At 38.6% G+C, this 12,205-nt stretch overlaps 1 protein-coding gene across 4 annotated transcripts in view; it reads right to left on the bottom strand.

Moving 5' to 3' along the window:
- The window catches only part of Unc79 (unc-79 subunit of NALCN channel complex), a 213,649-nt gene that overhangs the window by 107,226 nt on the left and 94,218 nt on the right, over positions 1-12,205 (bottom strand). For all 4 annotated transcript variants that reach the window (XM_076848004.2, XM_076848003.2, XM_076848001.2 and 1 more), the window contains exons 17-20: positions 7,964-8,102; positions 4,683-4,762; positions 4,416-4,564; positions 163-320 (exon numbers count right to left, since the gene is read on the bottom strand). In XM_076848004.2, coding sequence (XP_076704119.1) covers positions 163-320; positions 4,416-4,564; positions 4,683-4,762; positions 7,964-8,102 — 526 coding nt within the window. The remainder of the gene's footprint in view (positions 1-162; positions 321-4,415; positions 4,565-4,682; positions 4,763-7,963; positions 8,103-12,205) is intronic.

Here is a 12,205-nt window from a genome sequence, read left to right on the forward strand (position 1 = left end):
TATGTCAAACACTCTGTAAAACTGTGTGGAGGAGACTCAGTTGAGGAACACCAGCCATCAGGAAAATGTCCCTTAAATGGCAGGAGGAGGAAGGAGGCCAAAAACAGATGTCAGAACTGGACAACCAGTTACATTATGAGTATTAAGCTAATACAGAAGTACCTGCTTCAAACCTCATCTTCCAGTCTTTGCTGTTAAAGTTGCTGTTTATGATAGTCCAGAAGATGTCAGCACCATGAGGAAGGGACAGAGCATGGAGGAGGAGAGGGACCGCCAGTGAAGAGAGCTGGGAGAACTCGGACTTGACGACTCTCCACAGGCTGAGGAGTCAAGAGAAGCAAAGTGGTGAGAGTTTATTGTTTCCCGGAAAAATGTCCTCTTGTCTTAGCTCCTGGTGAGTATAGTTAATAGTCAGCTGTTAGGGATGCTTTCAATGAAATTACATTCATCTGCAAGACTATAATCCTCTGATAACGTTTTCTATACTGTTATGTTCATTTTTTTAAAGAAATTACTTTCATGTAACAATACAGAAAAATAACTATTACATTTTAACATAAAATTAAAATTTGCATATTACAAATTTCAGCTACAAAAATAAACAATGACTTAATATACAAAACTGGCATTAGTTAAGATGATGGGGTGATACATGATTTTTAGCATTTTTCTTTTAATGAACAGCTGTAAAGTTTTGTTGGTTTTGCCTGCCCAGCAGCCCTGTTCCCTTATTATGGCAAAGAACAACTATTTTTCTATTAAAAACAGCCTCTGCAGGTACTGGCTGTATTGTCAATCAAGCTCCCCCACTCTCCTATCATAAGGGTGAACCCAAAATACAATAGTCTTTCAATACCCAGAACAGTGACCAGTCTTACAAGTGGGCATATATTTCAAGCATGGGAATGTCCAAGTGTTTGTTCAGAGAGCAATATGGTCTCTGGGAGAGAAAAGATCTCTTTCCTTCTGAAATCTCAGGAAGAAAGGGCAGTGTCAGTGAGGGGCTGTCAGAGGCCCTCTTCCCCACTTCTCAGGACAGCCTGCCTGGGAAGAAGCCAACACTTGGTTCTACCTAATAAGCAAGATGGACCTAGGCTAAGTGATGGGATAGGTGGGGAAAGGGAAAAGACAGACAGGGGACAGAGGAAAGTCCCTGGTAATACCTTGCCCCTGATAATTTTAAGCTAAGACCCTATCAAGCCCTACCAGAATAATTCTCAATATATTTTGGGTTCAATTTTTCATTTAACTGTATGATGCATGCCTTTTATTGGTTTTCTTTGTTATTTGAGGGATTTTTTTTCATGTGTGGCTCCAGAGTTAGTATCAGAAGCAATACTGTTCGTTGTCGTGAGCCATTCATGAGCTGTGTGTGTGAGCTATGAGCATTTGAGCATATGAGGGGATGGGTCTGGTGTTGAGCACTTATTGGGCTATGCAACACAAGTGTGCCTTTTCTCTCACTCTGCCTGTGATCCCATACAGCACCTGAAATGGGCATGACTTGCCAAAATGTCAATCAATTACCTGACCACAGACATCACCAAGCAAGCCTCCACCCTTCGAAACCCATCCCTTGCCTTATTTGGGTGGAACTTTCTATAGAATGTCTTTTCCTCAATAAGTAGAGGGATTTGGGGTGTGCTGGCTCTCTTGCTTGCCTCTCTTGCTCCCCTTGCCCTCTTTCCAGCATGGAAGGTGATCTTTGAGGTCATAGAGCCATCCCTGACCCCAGCAATTAAGAAAAAGGTATTTTCATGTTTGTGTAGTTTCTTTGCCACTTTCTTAGTTATTGATAAATAACTCAGATCATCTTGTCAGCCTGGCCAACTGGCGACAATTTGTGACTTTAAAAAGCTTATAATGAGGGCTGGGTTGTAGCTCAGTGGTAGAGCGGTTGCCGAGCAAGTATGAGGCACTGGGTTCAATTCTCAGCACCACATATAAATAAATTTTAAAAAGGTCCATCAACAACTTAAAAAAAAAAAAAAGCTTATAATGCACCACAGAGAGATGAGCAGAATGACACTTTCTCTCTCTTCTTTTCAGAAAGCATACTGACGTACAACACAATAAATTTGCCTGCTAATCAGAAGACATGCTAGAACTATAGCATAAAAAAGAGCCATTTTCAAACACCATCAGTTCAACCTGAGTACTGGAAGTCAGACAAACGTGGGTCTAATCCCAGCACTGCCGTCAATCAGCTGTATAACCAAGGGCAAAGTTTTCAACTCCTCTGAACTCTCGGTTCCTCCCAATGTGGGCTGATGCAGGGTGCTTGGCATACAGGAGTTATTCAAAGACCTTGAACTACCATCATCCCTGTGAGGGAGCATGATGATGTTTCTATGAAGAATGAAGAGGAAAGAGAAGACATAATTGCCACTTTGTGGAACTTTCAACTTAGATAAAGGAGGCGAACCATACACAGAACCTCCAGAACACCATGCTAGGGCAAGAAGCTGGATCTGGACTGTCCTGTTGGCTGTTGAAGTCCTCTAAGACAGCTTGGGTGGAAAAGAAGAAGACTGTCCTTTCCCAGACTCCTTCATTGTCATGATGTTAGGGTGAGACTTTGAGGAAAAAGCTTGGACTAAGTACCCCAAAAGCACAGCATCAATAATCCATTAGGCTTGGGCACATTTTTTTTTGTGTGGGGAATACTTCAGTAACTGAAGTCTGCCTATTAAGAATCCCCACTCCTCTAGAATTAACAGAGCATCTGCCCTGACTGTTCCATCACTGATTCTGACCATATTTGCAGCTTGTCTCATCTTTGGCCTGAACCTCTCAGATCATCCTCACTCTTCCCCTCATCCAGGTCAGCATGTCTACCTCTCAGCTCCTTCCTCCCGCTACACCTGGATAATCCCTATTTTATTATGAGGAAACTTCTGTAGCCTCTCCACCTTTCCTTCTATCATTCCTCTGCCTTTCCCATAGGTGCTTCTGTAGTGGGTTGAATAGTGTCCCCCAAAATTCATGTCCACCTAGAACTTCAGAATGTTACCTTACTTGGAATAGACATAATTAGTTAAGGCAAGTTCATACTGGATTAAGATGGGCCCTAAATCTAATGACTGGTGGCCTCATAAGAAGAGGAAAGACACGCGGGAAGAATGCTCTTTACAGTTGGGTCCCAACCTACTTCTCTGGCCTCTTTTTTCCTTATTACCTCACAAAACCACACCATGAATCATGAAACAAAAATGAAACCTTGGCATCACCTAGGCTGGCTTTGCTCATTTCTCACCTCCTCTTTGCAACTCCATCCTCTGGTTACTCTTAACACTTATGCTTCCCCAAAAAGGTTCTACCTATCTCCAAACTTATCAACCAAAATTCTTTGCTGTAGTACCCAAACGGTCTCTACTGCTCAGTCCTTCCCCAGCCATTCATCCAGAAAAGAGCTCACCCACCTGTGAATTGTGCAAAATAGTCACTTATCACATTCCCTTGGGTTACATATATATACATATTTGGGTGTGTGTGCGCACACATGTGTATAAAATGACCATGTGTCTTAGTTTATCCAAGATCTTAGTTTATCCTGTTGTTTTGATATTATTGTGAAGGCCATCCCACTTTAATATAAAAAGTAGACCAATTTAAATAATAAAATATGTGATCATCTTCTGTATACTGAGAATTAATCCCTTCTAAACAAGACTACAAACTCCCCCAGTGCCTAGAATAGTAATGTATATAGTGAACACTCATTATATTTTTTGAATGAGTAAATAAATAAGTGAACAAAATAAGTAAAGACAGACTTGGTTTTGTCTCCTAGTTACCCTTAACCTGAAGGAACCTTTTTCCTTTTCCTTTTTTATCATTTTCCTTTTGTCTCATCTTATTCTCTTACATGTAAGATGAGGATAATATTTTTTTTGACTTGCTGCCAGGAAAACTCTAACAGTTATTTTAAGGTCCTCCAGAAGAAAGCACTGTATATCCAGGGCAATATTTTATTATTATTCTTAAAATGCCTCAGCAGTGTCTAAGAAAGTAACTTCCCAGACAATGCATGGAGGGATTTTAGATTTCTATTAGCAGTTCCATTTCACGTGAGAAGATGAGTAAATCCTTACTTAGTTATACTAAGTGATTATTAAATTATCTGTTGACTTTTTATAGGACATGCTTTATTCTTAACCCACATAACAACTAAAAGGCATAAAAATAACCCGTGTTTTACTTTTTAATATTCCTACAGTATCTAGCAAGTGAACATAATCTTCATATTGACATAGTTTAATATCAGGTGAAATAAAATAAATAAAAGTAGTTCCATAGGTAATAAAGCTGTCCTACCTGAGAAAATAACCCAAATGAGCTAGTGAGTCAAATTCTAAGTTCACATCTGAAGCTTAAAATATAAACAAACAAAATAAGACATTAGGAAGACATACCTTGCGATCAACATGTGGTCCTGAATGTAGGCTAAAAATTGGGGATGATCTTTTCTAGCAATGTATAAACATTCTCCGTGCAGACAGAGAATCTTCAGGCAATTGAGCATATTAAAAAGAATGTCTGGCTCTTCAAATTTAGCCATTTCCTATGCAAAAAAAAAAAAAAAAAAAAAAAAAAAACACAAAAAAAACCCCACATGGTTACTGGGTTTTCCAAAACAGCATGCTACTAATCCAAAAATTCAAAGATTTCAGAAAATATACCTGGAAAATGGTGTATATTAGTCTCAACGTTACAGGAAGCTGTTGGTAGCAAAACTTTCTTTCAGTATCATTCTTTACTGCTGTGAAGAAATAATTACACCAAGGTTAGCCTATCTACTCCACACCCCCCAATCATCATCAGTTGATCAAGATTATGAAACAAAATACAGAATATATTGATAAGTGTTTGTACACAAACCTTACATGTTTTTATTTGCTCTCCAAATTAGAGTATAGCCCTTCCATGAGACAAGTGCAGAAAGCCTCAATGTAGGCTTCTCTGCCTCCGTTTTCACTATTGGCCCATCATGGATTCTGAGATCTTTGGCTCCCTGAGCTACCCCAGCCCAGCCCTGTGCAGGTCAATTAGCACCAGAGGGGTTTATCCCATAAATTAACTCAAAATAGGGCATTTAGGAAAAAAGATGAATATATTCAGATGAGAACATCACTCATTTTATCTTTTTGTTTTATCTTCTTGTAGGATCTCTAAACCCTTTGTCCCTGGTGGTGGGGGGAGGACAATAGTATACTTTAGTAACTTCAATGAAGTTAACCAAATGAAGACACTAGTGTAAAATGTGTTAAATAACACACCAATGTAGTAAGCTTTGGCAATTTCTAGGATTAGAGACAATGGCAGTCTAATCCTCTCGGCCTATATATTAAACAGTTTACTGGGGATATTCCATTCAAAGATATTTTAAACACTTGATACCAGCCCTTGACTCTATTTGTTTAATGTGGAAGTTTGATACAATATTTTAGTGGTGGACATAGATGACTGCCATATGCAGTAGGCACCAGGCCACTGAGTGCAGAAAAATGAAATTGTCTTGAAGGTAATGGAATCACTGAACATGCAGATGGAGCAGCCACCCCCTGACTCCCTGAGGAGGAGTGAGGATCGCTGCCTGAAGGCCACAGAGCTGGGGCAGCCTGCAGCTCTGAGAAGCTAGGAACGCAGTCATGGGAGAGTTTACAGGGGCTTCCTTGAGGAGACAGTCCATAGCTGTGTCCTGCAAGACAGCAGAGAGCAAAAGAAGGGAAGTAGCTGACACTGTGCCCGAGCCTGAAGCAGTGTCTGGGGAAGAAGGGCAGAGTGAACGCCTTATAAGTAGAGTTTATGATATGTCAGCAAGAAAAATAGTATAGCTGGCCTCCACATCCACGGTCTCTGTACCTATAGATTCCACTAACTAAGGCTCCAAAACATCCAGAGGGAAAAAATGCATCTATACTGAACATATACAGATTTTTTTTCTAATCATTATTCTATAAAAAATGCAATATAACAACTATTTGTATAGCATTTACACTACATTAGGGATTATAAGCAATTTAGAGATAATGTGAAGCACATAGGAGGATGTGTGTACATTACAGGCAAATATTACACTATCTTGAGCACCACACAGTCTTTGATCTCTGTCAGGCGGAGCGGATGTGTCTAAAAACCAGCACCCTAAGGACATTGAGGGACATCTGTAATTTATTTTTAAAAATTGCTTAATTTTAACCATTGTTCAAATAAAATATTGTATATAGAAGGGGCAATTGATTGATTTGTGCATTATCTTAGGTTTAGAAAATAAATCTGTATGGAAAGAGCACAGGTCAGGGGATTCTAAGTGAAGCCCTGGCTTCCCTTAGACATGAAGCCTGAAAGAAGCATGACTCTGGGCTGTCATTACTTTTGAGTAAAGCAGGAGACCTGGTTTCTAGTCCCAACTCCTGCCACTACTAGTTTTGTAAGATTCGAATTTCTAATTCCCAGGCCCCCATCCAGAATATACTCAAAATTGGGAGTGAAGAGTGGAGCTCATTTGTTTTGTTTGTTTCCAGTCCTCAGATGTTTGTGATGCTCCATCCAGCACAGCCTTGGAAGCACTTATGTATAAGCATAAATTATAAATGAATCACAAGAGCTACACCACCATGGGAAGATCATTTAACCTATCTGGGATTTATTTTCTCATCAGCAAAGTTAGAAGGCTGAACTAGATTAGCAGATTCAACCTTCTTTTCTGAAGGATGCTTTGTTTAAGGAAAATCTTGCTTAGTGTATGAAGTATAGCAAATTGGAGCAATCCCACAGAGCTGGGCAGGGAGCCCACATCTTTGGGCTCATTGGCCCTCATTTTCCCACCAATTGTCACCCCAATGAAGGAAGTTCCAAAGAAAGTAACAGGAAGTTTTCATAGCTCCAGGAAGTACCCTTCAAAAACCAATAGAATGGATCACGTCAGACATTCCTTCAAACTCTAAGTTTCTATGGTATCAAGTGGTGTGGGCTGAGATATTCATACTCACTTTACCAAGTAGAAGCAGTTCTGACCAAGAATTCTGTAGCAATGATGTGGTTACCTTGGTCTGAATAAGACACTAAGTAGCAACAGTGAACCTCACAAAACAGTCCCCTAAGAATGCTTACTGTTCGCTGAAGGAATGATGTAAAGCCCTTGTTTTCTGATTCTGGAGTGAGTCTCCCAGGACGAAGATAGTCTAATAGTTCAGGATAGTGAAAGCAGGAATATTTTTTTAAAGCTGCCCAAATTGCCCCAGTACTGTTCAAATTCCCAGAGTACCACCATCCAGATCTAGAAAATTAGGCTTCTCCAGAGGCACATGGGGGTCACATCCTGAATTCCCTAAACTCCCTCAGAGCACAAATTACAAATTAATCCATTTTCCTGTCATCTTGTTGTTCCAAATCTGCCCACTCAGAGCCTTTAAGCAAATTATAAAGTCATCCCTCCTCCCAACTGGGAGTGGAGTCATTTAGACTCTGAGAAAGACCTTAGCAACTACCAACGTGCACTGTCCAGGGTCCTAGCCAAGTGCGTGGGGTGCAGAAACTGCATGGAAGCAAGTTGTGTTCACTCTGAATGAAAATACTTTGCTCTGGCCATGTGCCCTGAGTAGCTGTTGAACTTGCCAGCACCCTCCACCTCAGCCAATCCGCATCTGCTTATAGTTACTTCTGTACCCAATGAACACAACTCATTTTGTTGGAATTGTGTTAGTTTTCTACACTAACATAAGTTTTTCATGGGTAACAAGATCTCTTTCCAGAAAGATGATCAGTTTGTGTTCCACTGAAGCTATAATAGATCTTCCACCTCATAATCTGGTAGGAAATGGCTCATCTGCATAAGTCAACATTAATAAAGGTGCATCTGAACTTGCCCTAGTCGATATCAACCTAAGAAACCAAGGATCTGAGCATTGGGCAAACTGGAAGGTGCATACTTCCCTCCCCATCAGCCAAGTTCACCTACCAGCATGTTCCGTGGGCGTGGTGCGACTGCCTGGGTTCTCCCCATGCTTGGCTGCTGGGTCCTCCTCCTCTCCTTCAGGGCCTATAATGAACTCTGGTCTGGAAGAAAGGAGGCTGTCCTCCAGGCTGTCTGTGGGCTCCTGAAACAAACACAGCAAACCGTTGGGCTGCACGGAAGGTTTGGCTTAAGTCAATAAAAATGGATCATGGCCTGTTCTGTTCAACCCTCTGAGCTAAGAGGGCAAGGCAGCACACCTCCAGGAAGCCTGAGTTTGCTTCCATAACAGTGAAAGATCTCTACCAACTGTTATTGAAGCATTTGCTTTCACTTGAATAAAAAAGAAAAAATAATGAACACATCATCTAGGTGACTCTCACATCTTCCTAGGCTACTCTCCACTTCTGCTTTAATCCCCTAGATTGGTAAGTATCCCACCCACCCAAGGACTCCCACCCATGAACATTTTGTTCAGAATTTATTTAGAAGGGGAAAATAAGAGGTTTTCAGAGATATGTTCAAATACAAATGCTAATTGTCCAGTCAAGTTAAAATATTAGAAGCAAGAAGTTACCATAACATGAGAGAAAAAGGGAACAAGGTAGGACAACCAAAGTGTCCATTAACAGATGAATCAACAAAATGTGGTCTGTCCATGCAATGGAATATTTCTCAGCCTTAAAAAAGAAGGAGATTCTGACACCTGCTACAACATGGAGGAAACTAGAGGACATTCTGCTCAGGCATACTACACAAGTTTCACTTATATAGTTTACATTGTATAATGTAGAAACAGAAGAATGGTGGCTCCCAGGGACTGTGGGATTAATTGTCATTTAATAGTTTTAGAATTTCAGTTTTGCAATAGGAAAAAGTCCTGGAGATGGGTTGTATAACAATGCAAATATACTTAAAGTTCTGTATTTATACATAACACGTCATGTATATGCATATGTGTGTGTACACACAAATAAAACAGGCTGCAAAAAAATAGAAGGAAAAGAAAATATTTAATTTTTCTGAGTTTTTTTTTAAAGAGAGGGATAGGTATGGCTACCATTTAAAATATCTAACCTCGGGTAACTCTTCTACTTTTTTTCTTTCATGACTCATCTTCAAATATCTTATAAAATTATCCTCATAACTATCACATTGACCACTAAACATTTTTTCAAAATTTATTTGACAAGCAAACAGGAGATAAAGATTGGTGGGACAAAGAAGATCATGAAAAGAAAAAATAAGTGCTAAAACAGTTACTGATAGGGCTCTGAACAAACATCTTTGCCAACTTCACAGTTTTATTGAGGCTGGCCCTGTTCCTGGAACAAACAGAAAGAAAACACCACAGCAAATCATAAACTAAGTTTCACACAGTTTGACCCAATGGAGAGTTGCCTGCTATATACCGACTCCTGCATACACCTGGGAACCCACATTTCCAGTACTGTCCACCAAGGTGGCAGAGACCAGATGTGACCTGTCTTGCAAACTAGCCAAAGCCTCCTGCCAGCCCATTCTTCTTGTCCTCACCCACTCTCCTGATCTCCACTTGTCCAATTAGGAAGTAGCTACTACATGCAGTAGACACTATATGTTCTAAGAGTCTTCATCTGTTGATGAGCATCTAAACCATAAATTTTAAATATTGGATATTGAACCCAGGGACATGTAACTACTGAGCCATGTCCCCAGCCTTTTTTTTTTTTTTTTTTTTGTACCAGGAATTGAACTCAGGGGCACTTAACCACTGACCACATCCCTATCCCTTTAAATATATATATATATATATATATTAGAGACAGAGTCTCCCTGAGTTGCTTAGGGCCTTGATAAGTTGCTGAGACTGGCTTTGAATTCTTGATCCTCCTACCTCAGCCTCCCAAATTGCTCAGATTACAGGTGTGCACCACCACGCCTGGTGTCCCCACCCTTTTTATTTTGTATTTTGAGATAGGATCTCACTAAGTTGCTTAGGGCCTCGCTAAGTTGCTGAGGCTGGCTTTGAACTTGCAATCTCCCTTCCTTAGCCTCCAGAGTTTTTGGGATTATAGACATGCACCACCATGCCCAGCAATTGCTCATCATACCATTTGTGTTTATTGAGCCAATTAACATTGTAGATGTCATAATAGAAACTAAGTATTTAGTTCAATGCTGTATACTGTTTTCACTTGTTGTTGTTATTATTTTGTCTTCCCCTAAACCATTAGGTACCAGAAATATTCATGGATACTATAAATTCATAGGGTAGAAACTCTGCCACCTCAGATTGATACTAATAATTGGGTAGACACACAAACAATATGAAAAAGCAAGGGAACAAACCATCCCAAACAAATAAAAATACCTCAATAACAGAATCCATTGACATCACAGTGGAGAAAATGTCAGAGGAGAAATTTTAAAAGTTCATAGTTAAACTGATTTATAAAGTAAAAGATGATGTAAGGAGTGAAACTGGAAAGAAAATAAAGTGAAAAATCACTTCAATAAAGTGATAGTTTCTAAAAAAGAACCAAATGGAAATCCTCAAGCTGAAGAAATCAATAAACCAAATTAAAAATTCAGTGGAAAGCATCACCAACAGACTAGACCACTTGGAGGATAGAGTTTTAGGCAATGAAAACAAAATATACAATCTTGAAAATACAGTTTACCATGGAGAAAAGATGTTAAGAGACCATTAAAAGAACTTCCAAGAAATATGGGATAACATGAAAAGGCCAAATTTAAGATTCATTGGGATAGATGAAGGCTCTGAAATAACAAACTAAAGGAATGCACAATCTTTTAAATGAAATATCATCAGAAAAAGTCCCAAACCTTAAGAATGAAATGAGAAATCAAATACAGTTGGCTTACATGACTTCAAATATATAAAACTGCAATAGACCCACATCAAGGCACATTATTATGAAAGTGTCAAACATAGAGAATAAGACAGAATTTTAAAGGCTACTAGAGAAAAACCATAGGTCATATCTAGACATAAATCATTCCAGACTTCAGCTGACTTCTCAACCAAGACCCTAAAAGCTAGGACATCTTGGAATAATATATACAAGTTCTGAAAGAAAATGGATGCCAACCAAAATTATTATACCCAGCAAAATTAACATTCAAATTGAAGATGAAATAAAAACCTTCCATGATAAACAAAAGTTAAAAGAATTCACAACTAGAAAGCCTATACTATAAAACATACTCAATAAAATATTTCATGAAGAAGAAATTAAAAATAAAATTCAAAAACAGCAGAGGGAGGAACTACGCTAGAAGAACAGTCAATCAAAGGAGAAACTAATACAAACTAAAAACCAGAAATAAATAAAAATGACAGGGACTAAAAATCATCTCTCTAATAATATTAAATGTAAATGGCCTAAAGTCATCAATCAAAAGACACAGAGTGGCAGACTAGATTACAAAACAAGACCCAACAATATGCTGTCTCAACAGACTCACCTCATAGGCAAAGACACCCACAGAATGAATGTGAAAGGATTGGAAAAAAACATATCATTCACATGGATCTCGTAAACAAGCAGGGATTTCTATCCTCATATCAGATAAAGTGGACTTCAAGTCAAGGTTAATCATAGGAGAAAAAGAAGATTATTTCAGACTACTTAAGGGAATTATAAAACAAGAAATAACAATAAATATCTATGCCCTAAACAATGGGACATCTATGCATTTCAATATAAAGATACAATACACATATCAACATGCCTTCTCAATATGAAGAATCAAATAGACTACAACACAATAATACTGGGTGACTTTAATATGCCTATCTCATCACTGGATAGACTGTCCAAACAAAAACTAAATAAAGAAGTTGTAAAACTAAAAAATATAATTAATAATTTAGATCTAACAGACATGTATAGACTATTTCATCCATCAATGACTGAATACACTTTCTTCTCAGCAGCACAAGGATCCTTCTCTAAAATAAACCATATCTTAGGCCACAAAGCAACTCTTTTAACAAATAAAAAAAATAGAAATAATACCATGTATCCTATCAGATCATAATGGAATGAAATTAAAAATCAATGATAAAATAAAAAATAATACCTGGAGACTAAATAATACACTATTGAATGACAAAAGGATAGCAGAAGAAATCCTAGAAGAAATAAAAAATACTTAGAAGTAAATGAGAATAATGATGTAACATATCAAAATCTCTGGGACACTATGAAGGTGGTTCTAAGAGGAAAATTCATAGCATTG

Source organism: Callospermophilus lateralis, chromosome 3, assembly GCF_048772815.1.
Source record: "Callospermophilus lateralis isolate mCalLat2 chromosome 3, mCalLat2.hap1, whole genome shotgun sequence".
NCBI lineage: Eukaryota > Metazoa > Chordata > Mammalia > Rodentia > Sciuridae > Callospermophilus > Callospermophilus lateralis.